At 37.8% G+C, this 20,782-nt stretch overlaps 1 protein-coding gene across 1 annotated transcript in view; it reads left to right on the top strand.

Annotated features, from left to right (window-relative positions):
* Positions 1 to 13,997, top strand: part of carmil3 (capping protein regulator and myosin 1 linker 3) — a 33,996-nt gene extending 19,999 nt beyond the window's left edge. The window contains exons 23-40 of the mRNA XM_055164811.1: positions 218 to 311; positions 2,080 to 2,178; positions 2,268 to 2,387; positions 2,483 to 2,596; positions 3,201 to 3,376; positions 3,472 to 3,559; positions 4,050 to 4,169; positions 6,180 to 6,246; positions 7,087 to 7,274; positions 7,413 to 7,492; positions 8,163 to 8,336; positions 9,427 to 9,625; positions 9,899 to 10,610; positions 11,418 to 11,518; positions 11,660 to 11,786; positions 12,179 to 12,250; positions 12,352 to 12,459; positions 13,664 to 13,997. Of these exons, the coding sequence (XP_055020786.1) occupies positions 218 to 311; positions 2,080 to 2,178; positions 2,268 to 2,387; positions 2,483 to 2,596; positions 3,201 to 3,376; positions 3,472 to 3,559; positions 4,050 to 4,169; positions 6,180 to 6,246; positions 7,087 to 7,274; positions 7,413 to 7,492; positions 8,163 to 8,336; positions 9,427 to 9,625; positions 9,899 to 10,610; positions 11,418 to 11,518; positions 11,660 to 11,786; positions 12,179 to 12,250; positions 12,352 to 12,459; positions 13,664 to 13,704 (2,680 nt within the window). The 3' untranslated portion in view covers positions 13,705 to 13,997. The remainder of the gene's footprint in view (positions 1 to 217; positions 312 to 2,079; positions 2,179 to 2,267; positions 2,388 to 2,482; positions 2,597 to 3,200; positions 3,377 to 3,471; positions 3,560 to 4,049; positions 4,170 to 6,179; positions 6,247 to 7,086; positions 7,275 to 7,412; positions 7,493 to 8,162; positions 8,337 to 9,426; positions 9,626 to 9,898; positions 10,611 to 11,417; positions 11,519 to 11,659; positions 11,787 to 12,178; positions 12,251 to 12,351; positions 12,460 to 13,663) is intronic.
* The last annotated feature ends 6,785 nt before the right edge of the window (positions 13,998 to 20,782 follow it).

Consider the following 20,782-nt stretch of genomic DNA (forward strand, 5'->3'; position numbering starts at 1 on the left):
ATTTTGTGATTTGCTATTGTTTTAATCTCTAATTCAGGTTCAGTTTACCTGGGTTAAGTGCTCGTTTGTGCTGGATTAAGATCAGTCTGTTTACTGTAATCTGACTTCAGTCCTGATTCCTTCTGTCTTGGTTTATTGCAGAAGGATTTGTTATAGAAATACTTGCTGTGTGTTTAACTCACTTAATATCTGTTTTTTTTTTCTTCTCTCCTCTCAGTAATTTCACCCTGCAGTACATGCCTCTTCCCCTAAGTGACATCAGCCAGGCATATCGCAGCGCCCCCGAGAGGACAGAACTGGCACTTACCAAGGTAACAATGCATGCCAAATGTCTGTAAAAAAAAAAAAAAAAACAGCACTGGGGAAACTTACACAGCTATAACTATAACAAACAGTGTGCAATCATATTCTTAATCAGATATTTTGAGAGCTATTGTCCATTCAAAAGATACAATATTGCTGTTTTGGTCATTGCTATGGTAACATTTTCATCACTCTGGAGCTCATGTCAAGATTAGACACTGGTTTTAAGATTGCTTGGTTCTTGGGACCAGCAAAACATGTATTCAGTTGTGACTGGCAGGCTGATCATATTTTATCATCTTGAGTTATGATTTGTGGTGTATAATGAATAAAAATGTGTTGGTGTTAAAGGTAGTCCGTTAGTGGATTGAAGTATTATGTCACGGCATTAATCTTTGTTCATCTTTGACATTTACATCCTTCCATTAATCCTATAGATCAGAGAAAAAGAATAATTTGGCCTTATCCTCCGCTCACAGGAAAGGGAAATAAAAGGCATTGTAGATCTGAAGCTGATGTGTATCTAGTTTATTCAAAGAGCAGAGAGTGAAGTCTGAGATAAAAAGGGGCTCCTGCTGTGACAGAAATCAATATGGTGCCTGTGTAATGGACCAAATGAACATCGGCACAAAAAAGATGAATGAACAATTCTGTGGATTCCTTTAACAATGCTTATCATATCAGTATAATTTGAAGTAATTCACATCTACTCAACAGTGGCTTCGAGTTAAAATTTAAAAACGTTTTTTATCTAACTTAAGAATGAAGTCCTAAAAACTAAAATTTTGATAAACAATGATGATGTTATTCTTATAACGAGTTAAAGTGTGTTGGTGGCTTTCAGCTTGTATGTGATGCTGTCATACCCCTAGATGTGAAGCAGGAGCCAGTCTTTGCTAGTGGTTTTTACGTTAAACATGATAAATTACATGAATGACTACTGGATCACTGAAGTTACTATATTTTAAAACATCCATATTAAATATAGTAATACAATGTTTCCCAAAGACTGGGTGGCGACCCTCAGGTGGGTCGCAAGAGCTTTTTTTTGGGTTGCCTGGTCATGATCTGCATGGCGGTCTGCAATTTACAGTTCTGCCTATGCACCTGGTCTACTGCTGTGCTCGCCTCCTGCACCCTGGACTGGGACGCACTACAAAAACACAGATAGGCCCACCTATCTCATTAGAAATGTTGAAATGTTAAGTGATTTTTTGTATAACTTCTAATATTTTTGTAATTATTTTATTGACTATTTTGTTCCAGTATTGCTGGTTCAATTGAATGGCTTATGGATCCCTTTTAAGTAGTAATACTAACTGTTCAGAGAGACACGATCACTCAATCAACAATAAAATATCCTCATTAATGTTCAGTAATGGTCAAATTCACCTTTATTTTGTGATTTATGAATAATGTCTATTAACTTGGGTCGTGAAGGTTTGTTACTTTTAAAATATGGGTCCCCAGAAAAAAAGTTTGGGAAACACTGTAGTAATAAGTTTTGTCATATGAAACCCACCATAAACACATCAAGATGATTTGCATTACAACATGACACTTGCCAAACTCACTAAGGGAATTCTGTGTGAAAACCATCAACTTACAAGCAACATGTTTCTCAATATCTTAAATCATAGGTTACAAAACTCATTCAGCTGTTTAGTGATTGTGATTATAACGTTATACCTGATGAGTTTAGTTCAGTTCTTGTGTCTACACTCAGCATCAAATCAATTCAGTCACAACATGTCTTCTTCGCTGTCTTTTTCTCAGATTCAGCGTGCTTTAGTGAGGAATAACCAAACCCAGCGCTTTTCCCAAAGACAGGCTCTTCGGCTGCACCAAGGCCTGGTCACGAGCACCGCTGAACAGGTCATTACCATCATCACCATTGTTTGTATTATTATTGTGTGTGGCTGCTTTGTGCATCTTGTTAATCTCTTTCTCTGTATGTTTCCTAGGTGATGGAGCGGTTGTGTGTGCGTGTCCAGCAGCAGGTGTGTGTGCTGCGAGGCGTTGGCGAGATGGAGGAGCTTCAAGCTGCTAAACAAGTGTTAAAAGAGGCCAGGAACTCCCGCGCGGTGAGAACTGTGTGAATTGGCTTTCCCGCGATGCATGGAGGTGACTTTATCAAGAGCCAAGTTGGAGTAAATGTGGTGTTTTTTCTTCTGTTTAGTTGTATCCATCCCTGTGTGAGTTGGCACATGTGCTGTCTGTGGATGGGCCAGTGAGGCAAAGACTGGACTCTTTAGCAGGAGAACTGGCTAAAGCTGCGGACAAGGAGCTACAGGTAGAGTGTCACAAATCTGGGCTGGTCAGCTTTACTTGTTTTTTTAATTTATTAAAGTAAAATTTGTTTTGCCCAGTACAAATGTATTGTAGAAGCATACCTACATATTTAAGAGTCAAAATGAGACCACTGTGTGCTGTCTGTATCTTATTATAAAGCGCTTTTATCAGCGAAATTCCTGCTGCAAAGAGTTTAAAATAAAATAGTTAACATTTCATGTTTTTAAGATAGTAAAAATCAGATACATTTAATTGCCAAGACAGTGTAGTATAAAATGGAGATGATAAGCGGAGAGCGACATCTAAGCAGAACCACCAATACACCAGGAGTACACAAGCCAAAACAGTGATGAACCATTTGCAAATCTATGACTAAAACGTCAAAATATACTCTTAAGGATCTCTAGTATTAATAGCACTCTAGACTTTGAAAACTATTCATTTATTTTGGCAAGTAAAATTAAGCAAATTGGTTTAGGATTCTTTAAAATGCACCATCAAAGAGCAACATAGGTGACTCCTTCCTCTGAGAAAATGTAGCATATGGGATGTAGTTATTTGATTAGCTTTCTTTGCAGCCATAACAACTCCTATGTAATCTGCAGGTGATTGTGGACTCTATGGTATCACTGTGCCATGAACTGTGCCCTTTATCATCGACCGCAGCGGAAAGAATGAGCCCTTCTTTGTCATCTGTTTCTGAGCGAGTGTCCATCCCTCGCTCCTCCATCCGGACCGCCCTGATGGAGAGAGCGGCCCAGGATGTCCACAGGGCCCTGGAGTAAGTACTAATGCCTTTGAATTTGATAAGCAGTCCATTGATTTACTCTCACTTGTATAAATCTTTATCCCTGTGCTCTGCTTTTTGCTTTATAGAGAAGTTAAACTCTCTGTGGTGTCCTATCTCACCAACACCATTGTGGACCAAATTCTGCAGGAGCTCTACACCACACACAAGACCCTGGTAAATTCTAATTATTTTTTCAATATTTATTTATTTTATTTTGCATGTTATGTCCGGCACTGTATTGATCAGTTACAATTTGCAACTAATTTTACATTATGTCCATTTGCTTTAATTTCTCACATTATTTTTTGTGTGTTTTTATGATAAATTTTAAATCTGCTCATTAAAAAAATACCTTGACAAGAGAATTTCTCTACTGTCAGATCAATACGTAAAGTTCCATCTTATCTTAATATTTTTATAGATAATATGCTGAGTATGTGGTGTGATTTGATAAAAATAGTTGGATAATTAACTATGTCACTAAATAATTAGATTCACTCTGAAAGATTTATTCTATTGATATGTCTTATTAAAACATGATATAATCAATACAGGATGACTTGCTCCCACCCCCTTCAGAGAGTGTGACTTCAGCACATTCTCTGATCATTAAAACAAACAGTACACAATGTTAATGGCACTAACAGGTTTGTGTGTGACTTAGAGTCGGCAGGTGTCCCATTTGAAGCGGTGGGACGGTGTTGGAGAGGAGGGGACGAGCTGGAGGTACAACAGACACAGAGACTCACTGGACATCACAGACGAGGAGCTCGGCACCAGCATAGTGAGTTCAGTTCTATTTATTCAAACCAGTTTAGTTTGCACTTTCACAGTGCATCAGTCAAAGATTTAAAAGTAATAGGAAGAAATTAGAATGTTTGTACTCCAACCCAGTATTCCCTGCTAAAAAATGTCTTTGTTCTTTTATTAAATAAATTATGTAAGTTAAATAATGTCCTCTGTAAACAACAAAATATTCTGTTTTATTACTATTTATTGGGCCCCCACAAATGCATTCTGAAATATATTTGATTCTCAGATTTGTAAATCTAATTGCAAGTACAATGAATATATAGTGTATCTATAATGGTTCAGCCCTAGTTTTGTTTGCAGTAGTGGTCCTCTCACCTAAATGTCAAGTGTAGAAGATTTAGGCAAATTTTTCTCATGACCCACTAAAAACATGTGTGACCCAGTTAGTGGTCCCAAGCGACCACTGAAGAAAAATGGTGCTATGCCAAACAATTTGTTTAGTAAAATCTGCATTATCCAGATTTTCTCAAAGTTTCACAAGACCCACCACCTGAACGTAGGGGTGGGCATTACACTATGAGAGTAAAAAATCCAATTGCGATCTACCAAGTTAATGTAGGTCTAAGCTCAAACAAAGACACGTGCCATCTGCTTTTTCCACTCAGTCCTCCTTCATCATGATCTGAATGATGCAATATAAAAAATACATGTATTGCATGTGCATATATTATGCTCTAAGAACATTCTGTGTGTGTAAATGTTTCACAAATAATGGACATATTATCATGATGATTTGAGTGACATCAGACACGTTGTTTCACTTTTCCACACTGAGAGGAAAAGAAGTAGAAGCCTTTAGTGGACTTGAAGTTTGAGCCATATCCATTAGAACAGCTAATCTTGCAGTAAAGTTAGACATGTTCTACAATACCAGGCTGCTAACCCCAGAAGGACCCGGTTCTGTAGCTGGACAGTGTCAAAGTTGGTGAGGGGAAGAGGGCTGTTAAATAATTGGGGTCTGTCTCTGTTTCTGCCTGGAGCTGTGAGCTGACACTGTGGACAAATGATTGACAGTTTCTCACAAAAGCTAAGTATTGTTAGGCTGGCAAATATACCTCTACTTGGGCAGTTCCCTTGGGCGGTGAAGGGACAACTCAGAAGACAGGAGCTGGTGTAGGTGTGAAATAAATGCCTTGGTTTCTGAAAATACTTCTGGCCTTGATGTGCACGTGGTCCTTAATGGGCATCAATAATAGCACACAGCATTATCACAAAGTAAAGAACACAAATTGCCCAGTGATTATGGCACCTGATAGTGGGAAGGACCTTTTGCCTATATTCATGGGTTTTAGCTTCCTGTTATATGTGACATTTTGAAGACTTCTCACCATTCACCATGATATTTAGCTTGTTAATTGCCATGGCAATGTCATTTTTTCATTATGCTAAAACCCATGGGTAAGCCTTAATTTTAAAATGTATTTAATATATAATGTAAAGTGAAGGTGTTGGTGAATGGTTTTATCCAACACACAATATATTGTACAGCAATACATGCAAAAAAAAAAAAAAAAACGCTAAATGAATCAATATTTGTTGTGTAGCCATGAAGTTAATGTCTGTTTAAGTGCAAAACACTTTACTTCATATTCTCTTGTGTGACATATACTGAGCCAATGCATGAATAAGAATATTTTCAACATAGTGAGTGGATACCTGTAATTTATGCTAGTTAGTATCATGCTAATCATCAGCATAATATCTTTCTCATGGTCAAAGCACTAAAAGCATTGCAGTGGCAATTGAATACATTTCAGTATTTAATTGCCCTGCATAGCTCATCTTGCTTTTCTAAAGCAGTTTTTTCTTATTAAATAAAACATAATTTTGTGTTCATGCATTTTTATTCTGAGCATATTAGATTTTTAGGCTCAACCACTGCACAAGTCCATGCCCTGATTAGCCCGAGGGTCAGCCTGTTTGCGTATTTCCACTGAGTGCACCATTAATACTGATCCTTAAGCATGTTTTTCCCTTTCAGGACACAATAGCCATTAAGAAGCGCAGCTCACGAACAAGACGGATACGTCCTGTCTCCACTAGACTGAGTGAGTACTGCTCTTCCTCTGTCCACTCAAGCATTTCCCGTCCATGTACCATTAGACTGCTGTTTATTCATCATTCTTCTGCTAAGATGCTGCAATAAAATGTATTTCTAAGTATTGCTGCACAATATAAGCCTCTTTATGATGGTGAGTATTGTGTGTTAGTATAATAGTAGTAATTATGTATATTTGAAAAAAAAAACAAAAAACTAAAACATATTCAACTAAGACAAAACCAAGGTGAAACTTTCATTTTCATAGAACACTATTTCTGGACTAGGGTTGTCAAAGTGTCGAAAATAAGATTCTAATCTATACTAAAACTAGAATCGAAACTAGATATTCATCTGAGCAAATATCAACAAAATAGTCACATTCATAGGATAAAATTAACCTTTCCTGAATAGCTTTAGAATGATCTTGAGCTGTGTCAGAACAAGTATAAGACCACATAGACGAGTGTACACCCATGGACCTCTATGGAACCGGGCTGAATGAGTGAGGGATTACATAACACCACATGGTAATGTACAGTCAAAGAACTTACTACTTAATGTTGCCAGTCAAATTGTGTTGTCTAAAGAAAGAGTGTTTTTAATTATCCTTGAATCGGAATTGGTTTTGAATATCGAGTACCTTTATATTCTTTAGTATGGAAATTGAGTTTGAAATTTTTGTATCAAGATAACTCTAGCCTGGACAGTGACAAATAACTTGATTATATTGTAAAATGAATAAATGATGGACGACAATGTCACCATGTGTACTGGCATTAAAATTCCAATACATAAACTCCTAATCCAGTGGTTACGCTTTCCTCAGAATCACGTGTTTGTGTGTCAGGTTTGTGTGATGACTCCAGCTCCTCTCCTCCCCCCTCTGTCCCATCGTACTCCTCACCTCTGTCCCGCTCGGCCTCCTGGGAGGGTCTGTCAGAGTTACCTACGCAGGGCCTTCCTCTGCATCATGTGACCAGAGTGCGCCCTAGACCGCCACGAAAGCATAAAGGAGCACACATGCCAGCTGAGATTGTAAGGACATAGCTCTTGCAGTCTTATAATACAAATATTTACCCTTCAAATGTTCATGTAGCAGTTCAGGTCAAGAGTGGTACTATAAATTATGATTTATGCTGTATATGTATTAGATATTGAATTGTATTTGTGCAGCACTGCAGTGAAAATGGAGGAATAAGCCCTCTGGATGATGGGATCCCAGACTTCTACACTAAGAGAGTCCTCCCTGACAGGTAATGTTCTGCATTTCTACAGCACAAACCACCTGATAATTTCTTACTTTTACCACTAATGTTGCACCTGTCAGAACTTTTTGACAATTACAGTGTTGTTGTTTTTATCGTTGAATTTAAACCGTAAAATGTTTAGTTTTAGTTTTAGTCTTAGTTGTTTAAGTGATACAGAAGTTTACTAGGGCGTCATCAACTTGGAAAACTATAACTTTTTTTATTAGAAACACCAAAAGGTTGATCAAAGCACACTTGATTCATTTGTAGATCAGTAATTTATATGGAATATTTTGTAATAATAACATTTTATCTACAGATATATTACATACTTTACCACAAAGTACACTCTAAAGCTCCAATACAATTCTGAGGCTATTTTCTACACTTTGTAATAGAAAAGCAGTGACATTTCTACCCTGAAAATTCAATAGTGTTCCTTATTCTTAGATATAAAAAATTAAGAAGAATTAAAACCATTAGCATTTAAATCTCATGTCAATTAATTAGTGAAAATGTGTTATGGTCCACTTCATTTTGCCTCTAGTTGCCCTCATTTTAGAGGTTTGAACATTCTGATGACTTGGCATTTTAAAAGATCTATAGAAAAGCCCTCAGTGAATAAAATTGTCTTGGTCTCATTGTGGACGCTGAACCTGTTTCGTCCTGTGTTCAGTCAGCTCTCCTCGCTGCACAAAGCCCACTCTCTCAGGAGGAAGAAGAGGAGAAACATGTTGGCCATTTTCAACTTCAGGAAAAACCGCAGCCAAACCCAGCCCAGCCACGGTCCAGACGCAGAGGCAGAGTTTTTTGGCGACGGGTGTCACACTGTTGCCACGGCGCCCATGGGGTCTGTACAGCCGCGAACACATCATTATGATTTTCCTCTAAGCTATGGCCTTGAGACACCGCACAAAATCTCATTATCTGTCCCTCACTCTCTTGCTTTAAAATTCATATACAGTTCTGGGGAAATAAGAGACTTATGCTGCAGACTGCAATTTATTTATAAATCAGTCTTCCTGTCCCAGGCCTCTCTCCCTTTTGCTCTGTTTTATGAACTCATGAAACAAGTCAGGGGAGAGTCATTCAAAGTTACCCACTAATTTGTATTGTGTTTTTACCTGAATCATAAGTTCTGCACACCCTACATCAGTTAATTGATCTGCTGTAATTGCCAACATAGTTCTTACTTGGCAAGCAAAGAGTATCTCCTATTTGACCAATTTTGAGTTTTGAGGAGTTTCTGTGGGAGAAAAAAATGGATCTGGCATTTACTACTAGATGAGACCACTCTAAACCTCTCCGCAAATGATTAGATTTTCTTGTTTCATTGATAGCGATAGGTCCAAAATGATCCAACATGAATGAGGATGTAAAATGCACTAAAAAAGGACATTTTGATTCATTTTGTTCAAACACTAGTTTTGAACTTGGAAATGTTACTCTAAATTTTCCTCAGCGCTGTATCTCCCATGGACTAAAATCATACATTTTTATTCATTCTTCTTAACTCCTAGTCTAAACCTTACTTTGTGGACTTGGAAGTATCTCAAAGCTGCCAGAAACTGGAGAGTCAGTGCAGTATGTGTGCACAGATGTAGATGACAGGTGGTGGCTCGCTCTCAGTATTTAGGAGCCAGCCAAGAGATTATCAACACATTTCAAATACAGATTACCAAGACAACAATTTACTTCAGCCAAAAGAATTAAAATACTTTGTCCCCGGTAAAACTTTGTCATGTAGGAGTTTGTTTCCAGTCTGCCTTGTCACTCAATATAATGAATGTGACACTTGTAGCTGGATTGTGAGTAAACCTTGGCAGTTGTTTTCTATTAGAATGTATTGTTATAGTGAAAATATTTTGGCATGAAGTAAAAGTGGCTAAGATTAAAAATGAGTGTAACTATTTGTACAAAATATTGTCTAATCTGTTTAGGACAGCCACAGAGAATGTATACACGCTCCTTCAGCCTCCTAGATCAGGAGGCAGGGCGGGGTCTCCTGGTGAAGGGGCTGATGGGAAAAAAGCTGACAGTCAAAAGAAGAGCCCCCCTGTTCTGAGTCCACCACCAATGCCAGGCTTTCCCCATCCAGCAGGGGGCGGCAGCAAACACCCCTTCTACTCGCCCAGAGAGGTAACTGAAAATAAGTGTGTTATCTCTTTTCTTTTTATTTTGAGGAAACTGTTACAGTCACCTAACAATATGAAGACACCAAGCATAAAAATATTCATTATTAATATTCATAATTAAAGCTCTCATATTCGTGACCACGGAGACCAAGAACAGCCAATAAGAGCTCCAGTTTGGGAGATATTATTATTCTACAAATACACCATCCTAGAAACCAAAATGTTCACTTTTATTTTTGATTATATCTCCACCTTATCTTTTGATCTTTGGTTTTAGCTGCAGAAGTCTGAGTCTGATTCAGTATTTGAGCCTTCGGATGAAACAGACAAGTACTGGGCTGACGACAAGCAAAGAACCTCCGATGTGCTACAACAGACCGAAAAACCTCACGAGAGACAATGGTACGAAGACCGCACCCAGGAGAGTCCTGGAGACCCCAAAACCATGGACCGTTACTGGACTGACAGCAGACACTCTGAGCGGGCTCTGGAGCGACAGTGGACCGTGGACAGACACACACAACGTCAGATCGACCGCAAAATGGAGAGGCAGTTGGGACCGGGTGGACGGCACATAGATAGGTCTTGGTCTGAGTACAAGCCTGCAGAGGTCCAACCAGACCATCAGTGGAACGAAACAAGACAGCACTCTGTAAGAAAACCAGACCGATCAGTCCAAACCCTGAACCTGGCTCAAAGACCTCTGCCTCCTTACCCTTCGGACCGCACGCCATCACCCAAGCAGGACTCAGAGCTACACAGGGCGGTGGAGGTAACAGCAGACTGGCTCCACGGCCCACAGGACATGCAAGGGGACAGACTGGCGTGTCCCAGCATAGGAGGGGTGCAAGTGGAGGTATGGAGGAGCACCACAGGGGGAGGAGGTGGTCCCAAAGTCCCCAAACCAGAGCCTCCACCACAGAGCAGTAAACCAAACCTGTCCAAGCTAAGGCAGCGGTCCCGTCTGGAGAGTGCAGATACCATACCAGGTACACAACATAACAAATGAATAAATATTTACACACATTTTCTGTCCTTTGATTAGAGGTGCCCTATGTAACTTTTTCATTGGGGTCTGTTGCCTGCTTGTTTCTATGGATATTAAATAGATTTACCTTACATTTATTCAGTTACAGTTGGTTTTACTGCTAAAAATACCTAGAAAAACAGACACTCTCACTTTGAGCGAGTTGCCTTTCGACCTGTAACTTGGCCTGATTTGGTCTCCATGAAGATAGAAAGGTGAAACATTACAGACAAAGCAATAACATCTCCATGGAGAAAAGCATTTGACAGACCTTCCACCAGAAAAGTTACACAATGCACCTTTAAATTGCCACAGTATTCTTGTTAAAAATGTACTTGTTTGTGCACATGCAGACAACATCACAATATCTGTTAATCATCTGATACTCAAGATGTCACATCACACATGCTGCACTATGTATAACACCATAAGCACCACTTCTCATTAGGCGCTACTCACAATTTCAGTCAATATGTTGAGGAAGCAGTACTGTGTGCTCTGACCTGCTCTTAATCTGTCAATCGGCAAACGGTGAATTCCTGAAATATATTGTTTAAGTGTGACCACTATTGATGCTGATGTGGTATCACTATGAACATATAATTACTCAAGGTGTGATAATAAATACACTGCTGACACCTTTATAACTCATTTGTTCTACACTATTCTATTCTAGTCATTATATCTTGTTATTATGTTATGTTTAATATTACTTTTGCACTTTATCGTTAAAATATACCCATAAATATACTGTATCTATAATGCCCAGGTGTAGAAGAAGAGGCAGAGCCAGAGAGGGAACCTGTGAGGACAGAAAGGAAGGAGAAGAGAAAGGATTCAGACAGTCAGCCTCCTCCCATTCCTGAAAAGGTTTGTCTCTTTTCGTGCCTGGAACTCATCTTCACTGTGTAGGATAATCTCATTTTACAACCGCGTGTTATCCCAGTACCTTAACTCTACAACTCTACAATACATGGAGTTGTAATCGCTAGTCTTTTCTTCTTTTGACAGCCAAAGACGTCAGCATATGTGAGTTTTTCTAAAGACTCAGCCTTTGACAGGAGCTTACCCCCTCCTCCTGTGCCTCCTCCTGGTCACAAACCCACACACGGATTACCAGACAGAGCAGCAAGCCAGGGTAACTGCACCAAACACTGCAGGGTTCACGTTTGAGGTCAACATTTTATTAGGTGGACAAATAATAATAATTTTACTATTATAATGCAATATTTTTAGGAGTAAAAATGTTAAACTACAAGTAATCCTGTGAAATGATTTATTGTTTTGTCTTTGCCAACCTCTTGTGGCCAAAATTGGTATCTTAAGGTGCAGTCAACTGGAACTAAAAACGTAACTAGGACAAAATCGGAACTAAACCAGGACTAGAACAGGACCAAACAAAGTCTACATTTGGTTGGGCTAAAACTACAACCATAAAGGACATGGCACAACTCATAATGAGAAAAAAAAATCAAGCAACCAGATCTAGAATTTTAATTTTGGGAAAGTAATAAATCCTTCTTTGGTCAGGTGATGAAGGCCTCAGACCTCAGGCGCCAGTCAAACCGCAGAGAAGCAGGAAGGCCATGTCATGTGATACAGGTATCTTCATGTAATGTGGTACATATGTAATAATCCGTATATGTTGTTGCTCTGTATGTAGAGTCTGTGGCTAACTGTTGTTTTGTCCTCACTGACCCCAGGGCCTGACAGGGAAAGCCCCAATAACGTTGAGAAGCCCCCAAATCGCAAACCCCCCGTGAAAAAACCTAGACTTCCCCAAAACAGAAATAAGTCCCTGGAGCTGTCTGGTACAAGTCTCTATGTTCTATTCATGTTTGTGCTGTTTGTGTTTGTCTGGTTCCCATCTCCTCTGACTTTAGCACCCAGTGAAAAAAAAAAGAAACATAAACTATATTACACACAAAATGATAGTATGTGAGTTCCTGGGGGTTGTAACTTCAGAACATTCTCCATCAAGATACAGTAGATTGGTATTATGCCATAATGTGGAATATTATAGCCAAAGGAACAACATCTCCATGGAATCAAGCAGTAGGAGGCCCTCCTCCAGGCCAAATGAGAGTCAGGTTTGCGGAGATGCAAGCCCACTCGCGATAACCATATATGTTTTTGGTTTTTAGTCTATTAAAAATGTGCATAGCGAGAAAAAAAACAACAAAAAAACACAAAAAAAACATAATTTTATTTTAGTCAGTTTTTTGGCAGAAAAGTTACATTTTATGGCTTTAAATAATCTTTTTTTTTCTTCATTTAGGCAATCAGGCAGCCACTACGATTTTCAATACACTGCTAATTATAAAAGCTATTCATAATTTAGACAGGTAATTTTAGTTATGTTGAACATGTCACACCGTCCTTGTTACATTAACGTTAAAATTGGTTGCGTACTTCTAAAGACTCTTCAGTGATTAATCACCACTGTCAAAAGTAACAAGATTTAAATATGCTAGTATCAAGTGCAGTGTATAAAGAGCTGATATGTCAAAACTAAAAAGTGACACTAACGTAACTAATAGGGCTGCACAATATATTGAGTTAGCACAATCATCAAATCACAAAAGATACAATTATTTAGATAACAGAATTTACTCTGCAAAGAACAAAATATCCCATCTTTTTGTAGAAAAATCTTGTACCTGTAGTAGACCTTAATGCATGGGATTCTTGTTTTAGTTTATCCATTCATGTTTCAGTCTCTTAACGCTACCGGAAAAAATAATTACTAATCTACGTCACAATACTTGTCTGAAAATTTTTTTCACATATTTTGCAGTCCTAAACTCTAAGGCACTGTCATAATCAAAAAGCAAAGCAAGGTATACTGAAACTAGACTATATCATCTTCAGTCTTCATACAATCCACTTTTGGGCTGTCATTTGAGAACCAGTGGTGTCTATAGTACTGTCTTTAACTAATCTTTTTTAATACCAAATCTAAGATTAACCACTATTACATGCATTGATGTTTCGTATTCTGTATTATATTTACAGACAGTTTCAACTCAGCACCTGGTCCCGGTGAGCTGTTGTGATGCCTCCGATCTTTACCTCATCTGGTCTGAGCGTTGCCATGACAGCTGAGGAGTACTTCAAATAAAAACAGGAAAAAAAAATCAGTCGAGGACGCAAAAGCCAGAAGAGATCAAGTCCTACACACATCATAAAACATTCACCTCTCACTTATGTTCAAATCCTCCTTTTTCAAATTCTCATGTCTATCACCTTTTACTGTCCCTGCTTTCTCTGCTGAAACTTTTTCGTGGCTTCTGTATTTGCTAATTTAGAAACCTCAAAAATGATCATTGTCTCTGTGTGAGTGTGAATGGACGAGCCCAGTGCTAGACAGAAAAAAGATATTTATAACTAGAATGTGATTTGTAAATCTGCAATGCATTTTTGACTGCTGATAGTTGACTGCCTTGATTGACTCTTGAAAATGAGTTGCTTCTTATAAAATGATTGTTTATATCTAGTTTTGCTTTCAGGAATTGAAAGGTTGATATATTTTATAGAAAAAAAATATTATGTATGAGCACTCTCACAGTCTGAATAAAAGTTTAATGAAAAATTTACATATTCACATATTTTTGCTGGTATAAGCACTATGTCTGTTCTTATTTGACCATTGCTACTTCAAGAGAGCTTCCTCAAGGGAGTTTTAGTGAAATAATTCAAAGTAAACAATAACTATAACAATACAGTGTAATAACATAAAATACAAATTTGGGTAAGAAAACATTGGGAGTAAAAACAATGGGTATTTAATGATAATCTCAGTTACATTGATGGCAGAAGATTAGCTTGAAGGGAAAGTCTTAAAGGAAAACTGTCATGATCTGCTGATTGGCTGCAATTATTGTTTTAATGAGTGCAATCATAACTAATAACTTCTTGATTGTGTCTCATAATTATTCTACACCGAACAACAGAAGATGCACAAATATTTTCTCGAGAAACAAGCAGCTAAATGACGGGGTTTTCATGATCAAAGGTGGATGCTAAATTTATTTCCTGAACTCAGAAATGCCCCCAACCGTTGTCATGGAAACCTCACACAGGAGGAGCACAAGAATGTGAAACAGCAGGGGGCGACTGATCCTTACAAATGAGCGGGCCTAAACACATGCACAGGACACACGCACAGCACACATATAATACACTGGTGATTGGATAGAGCTGCAGTCTCACAGGTTGTCATTGGCAACCGTTCCCTGACCCTTTTCACCAAGATTTTGTAATGGAACATGGAAATTGCTGCTATCGACTCAGCAGACATATGTTTGAGCTATTTGTGGTACTCTGGTATATTTTTGTTAAATGTATGTACTTATTTTTCATCAAATTGAATCATTTACCTGACCACTATATCATTTTATCTAACCACTTTGTAGTTGTAGTAGTACTAGGCCTAGTAGTAGTGACTAGTACTACTATTTTTTTGCTCTAGTAGTCTTTTTTTTCTCTTAAATAGCTGCTGTTCAAATTTTGTGTAACATGTAGCAACTTCAAAATTTTACTGTAATCAGATATGGTTAAATGTGTAGCATATAGAAGTAGTAGTAGTAGTAGTAGTAGTAGTAGTAGTAGTAGTAGTACACATCTTTGTAGTTTGCTGATTCATTCAGAGTGAGTGAATTTTTATTTCAAAGATTTTAAATGAGAAAATGGGCCACTGGGGGAAGGCGATTTTTCACACGACTGACACTAATTGCTCTGCTTGTTAAATCCTACACATATAAGCTGTTACTGCATATTTAGCAGCTCTACACAATCACACAGTCTGTCAAATCTGATGAAAAAACTTTTTCAGTGTCAATGAAGGCTATTAAGTGTGACTGTTATGTAGGCCTACTCATTAGTTGAACAATTATTGCAACTGCATGTTTTTATCTGATGGATTATGATGACTACATTACACATATTGAACACTACTACAACTACTTTTACTTATGTTCAATCAGCGATCACCCATCACTAGTTCTGTCACGTTTGCTATTGCACACACATCAGATAAAAAGTGCCTTCACATTTCTTGTGTATCTTTGGTAGACGGAAGAATTGTGCATGTGGATTAATGCAAAGATTAAAGAGTATTACTGAATTTGCCACCTCAGATACAACAACTTCACAGAAATATCACTGAACGCAAACTCCTACACATCTTCCAGTGCAACAAGGAGCCCACGGTGCTCTTGTGAAGAGGTACCACACACATTCATTATCACTGCAGTTTTAATTTTGATAAATTGAGGAGGTTTTGGCAATTTAAAATCCCCTAGATTTAGTTTTTCTGTATAATTTGCTGCCCACATACATTGTTACAACATTATAACACATCTATTAGACAACAGATAAACACTCAGAAAGAACGGGCAAGTTTGAAGAAAATGAATTAGTTGTGATAAGTGCAGTTCTGTTGGGTTGTATCGAGGAAAAATGCTCGTGTGAAGCGATCTAATCAGTCAGATATTTAACCCCAAATTTCTGCAATAGAGAGAAAGTGGGTTGTGGATGGGACTTGATAATAAGCACATAATACTTGATCTTTCTATTTAGTCTGTGCTCTTTTACAGATGATATAGAAATGCATCACACAAGAAGCATCCAAGCGGCTTTACTCATCGTTCTTCTGCTGTTACCAAGCAACATGGGCTCGCATCAGCCGAGAGAAAGAGAGAGACAAAGAGAGAGAGGGGAAGAGAGAGAGTGAGAGACAAAGAGAGAGAGGGGGAGAAAGAGAGAGACAGAGCGAGAGAGAAAGAGTGGGGGGGGAAGAGAGGTGAGGAAGAGAGAGAGTGAGAGAGACAGAGAGGATAGAGAGAAGGAGAGAGAGGGATGAGTGGGAAGACAAGAGCAAGCCGTTAGTATAATGTCACCTAAATCATTGCCACCCACTTTTTGGGAAATACACAATCTCTAGATTGAAATTAGTCATCAGTCAGGGTCAGTTTTACTATAGTAGATTTAAAATAAACACATTTAAATCAATTTGCTGATTTCTATAGAAACAGTAGCAAAAGCGTGAGCCTCAAATAGAGCACGTCCTCATGATGAAGAACAGTTACTTTCAAATTTAACTTTCAAATGACATTTTTCATATTCTGATTTGTATGTACAGATAATGCTGGACCTGCAGATCTTTTGTGTATACTACTGTTCATAGCTACTAATTAATAAAATTTGTTTGATGTTGGTAGCTCTACATTCAACAGCAGGGCTTAGTTAGAGAAATAATAATAGAATGGGTTTTTGTTATAAAAATATATTTAGTCCCTCCCCTCATCTCCTTAGTGCCTCCCGCAGCAGGCGCACACACTTAGATGGGAAATGAGTCATGAAAACAGACAATGAGAAGATGCAGTGTAATTTAACCTAATTACAACATGTCTCCAAAAGGTCAGGAGTGAGGCGTTGCCATGGGAACCGCCTCAGTAATGGCCGTCAGGGAGCGGCGCGTAGGGAGTAGCTTCTCAGCGACAGGTGTGAGGTCATAATCAACTTATCCAGACCTCCGCTCAGCGCACAATATTATGTTATAAAGACACTGTTAGCAGCTCATCCGACACATGCGGATGTGCAGTATGGCGCTGTAATAGAATGTCTTGGCTTTAAACTTGCTTTATTTTATTGTTTTATATCAAAACCAGGCTATTTTAGGTCTGGAAATAGGTAAAAAGGAAAGTTCATATATGGAGGGAATAACATTTAAGTTTATGGTACAAGCTGTACCAAAGTATCAAAGTTAGCAATATTCTGAGTCAATATTTTACATTAAATGTGCATTGATAAGAATATTTCTCAGTATATCCAGTTGAAATATTATGGACTTTTAGTAACCATTTGTGACATTTTATACATCCATTTACAAAAAATAAATTAGCTAAACATGACTTACCTAGATATCATAATATTATAATGATTCTTGCTTTTAGTAGGCAGTTTTTTTATTTGAAATAAACAAACAGACATATTCAAATCAGTCATTGTAATAAAAGCACTGGCATTCTTTGTCCATTTTTGTTTTGCCCTATTTTGATATCTCATCTTTAGTCCTGGAATGGGAGGGACTGAATTAACAGATTTAGTGTCATGTCTCAGTCTGGGAGTGGAGCCAAAGTATCAACCACTTAATCTCTTCATCCCTCTATTCCTCCTCATCATCTGAAATGCCAAAACCCGTTTACCTCTGGAGTAATGGTCTAACATCCCCATATTCTGCTCATATGTCTCCATTTAGAGCCCATTTAGGGACTCATTCATGTCTCACCATATGCACATACAGTAAGTAAATAAATACAGTGCAGATTTGCAAATGGGCACCTTCAGAAACAGATCTAATATAAGTATTTATTCACAGTTTTGAAGATGTTCAAATAGGTTAGACAACCACAGTCAACACATGCTTCAAGTAGCGGCACCAAGCGATGTGTGTGCAGTATCTGATTTTTATTGTAACCTTTTTTCATCATTTTAAGGTGTGAACAATCGTGCACTTACCATGTAGCCGAGGTGGTGCCTGGATTTGCTTGATGGGCCTGTCGAAAAATGAAAACAACTAAATATTAATCTTAACATTTCACCTGTGTCACGTTCCTACCTACATGTCGCCTATAAAAAGTAAAGCCAACTAATGTAATGATAAAAAATAAACACATAATAATGATCAGATCCTTAGTGTTCATTTTGATCATTTTCATTGATGTTTTAAGTTTAAAAAAAATGAGAATATTCATTGATCTACTCCTCAGTTCTTCTTGGTATGTGGTAATAGTGGGGTTCCTCGCTGCTTAAGTCGACCTTACAGATGGTTTATGGGTGCTAGGGTATCTGTTAATCTAACACTAGTTTTAGGGGCAGAATCAGCACTAATCCCACGACTAGCCTGATAAGTCTACTCACAAAGAGGTCCCACGTGTGGCTGTGGCAGAGTAAACATACAACCACACACACACACACACACACGCACGCGTGCATGTAGCCAAACAAACAAGTGTGCACGTACATACCCATAGGCTGCACAAAGAGGTCAGAAAGAAATCAATAATAGACAGAAAATGCCTTAAGAGCAGCACAAACTTTAGGGGCTAATTTAAAGATTAACAGTTGAAGTGATGGATTAAACCTGAGTTAGAAAAACACGGGGATTAAGGAAGTCTAACAAACAATGACGAGGCAAAAGAATAGACCATATAAAGGCCAACAAATAGACAACAGATGTAATCAAATAAACATACTGTGCTTGTGTACTGTGACAACAAAAAGACAGCTTTAGGCATTATACTGATTAAAAATATTACAAACAGAGATGGTTCAGAATGTTTTTTATCTGATACAAATATCCAGTATTTGTAAAAAAAAAAAAAAAAAAAAAAAAAAATTGTGCCAATTATTGTCTAAATTTCATCCCACAATACAAACTTTTTTTCTTCATTCTCTATTATTATTATTATCTAATTGTTTAGTTGGTGTTCATGTTTTCAACGGCTCTTATTGCCCACTGGATTTTTCCAAAGTTCAAAGAAAAGCAAGAAAATTGTCCTGTATCTGGCCTTTGTCCATGGGTATTAGTCAGCCAACACGAGGTCAACTAGCTGTCCACTTGCAACTTTACAAACTCTACCTAACAAATTTAATTACAATTCACACAAAGTAGCATATTTTTGCTTTTTAATATATAAAATGTGTATTTTCACAATTGTTTTCAACTTTATTGAATGGTGGGTGCAGGTCAGAGAATATCAGGTCTATTTTTATTGGTGGATAAACTGAGCTGCCGATTTCATTACAGGCTGAAAGTGACCTCTGTGATTTTTGGTGACCTTTCATTTACTGCCGTCGGACTCACAGTACTGAGTAACTGGCTCTGGTCACACACAGACTGTTACTGGGCAAAAAACAAATCTGTGAAACATGTAGTTACTAAAGCATCTGCTCAAAAACTTGTATGTCAGTAGAATAAGTTACATTTATGTCATCACAAAGTAGTGTAAAACATGCTGTTGAATCACCATACTATAATACTTATATTTTGACCTGCTTTATCATCTCAGAAGTTAATGAACTATTCTACAGAAAACTACCAAACCTAAGAAGGGCATTATTCATTCACAACAATGATTGTTGGAAGATGAAAGAACGCCTAGTATTGATTCTGTGTTTATTTATATTCCTTATTTATATGGCAGGTTTCGAAATAATAATCAACATTTGTGGATTTTCAGTGGGAAGATTTTATTCAAAAACATGGCCACTCCTATTTAGGTGAAATTCCCCGGCCAATAGACTCTAATTGCTAGACCCACCATTAAAATGTGGAAGAAGCTAATAAACTGTGTGTATGCATGGTATTTTGGGCAGTACAAACATTTATCATTTAATATTATGCTAAATTAAAGCCATACTGAACAACATTTGCAGGAAAATTTGACAAGCAGGATACAGCCCGTCCACTAGAAATGTTATGTTATGTTCTTTTTTTGTTTTTTTTTAACAACATATAGTTTTTTTTCAGATTTTTTTTTTTAGATCTTTTGAATTGATTTCTAAAGTATAGGTGTTAGATACTTCATATGTAGTGCTGGTATTTGTCTCTTCATTGCAGTGACAAAGAAACCTCTTAATTTACTCTGCTTTGCCAATCCCTAAGCAGTGATTTCCTCCCAGTTTGTTGTTGCTCTTTTCATTGTTAGTAAATGTTTCATTTGTCTTGCGTCGTGTTGATGAATGAGATTACTCACAGACAGACAGCAGCGAGCAGAAACAGATAATTGCATTTGCACTTGGCTCTGATTAGAGGCTGCAGTGTAAGAGTGAGGGAGGTAAGCCTGCAGAGTTACAACAGATTAGGACATGTATCTGTGGGATAAGGGTAGTTAGTGCGACCCCTCAGACCTCACCTCACACCATCTGTTGGGATGTCCCAAAACCTGACTCCCTGGATCTGGAAATAGGTCACCTGCCCATACAATGTAATTTACAACTGAGCTGGAAGTCAGAGTACAATTGACTCTTTAAAAATCAAATTGTTACATCTCTGTATGTCTGTAATTACTGGACTAATCCACGTTAAAACAAACATTTGCCATCTACTGGTTAAAAAAAAAAACAATC

Source organism: Boleophthalmus pectinirostris, unplaced genomic scaffold (assembly GCF_026225935.1).
Source record: "Boleophthalmus pectinirostris isolate CB_2022bp ecotype Guang Dong unplaced genomic scaffold, ASM2622593v1 HiC_scaffold_7, whole genome shotgun sequence".
NCBI lineage: Eukaryota > Metazoa > Chordata > Actinopteri > Gobiiformes > Gobiidae > Boleophthalmus > Boleophthalmus pectinirostris.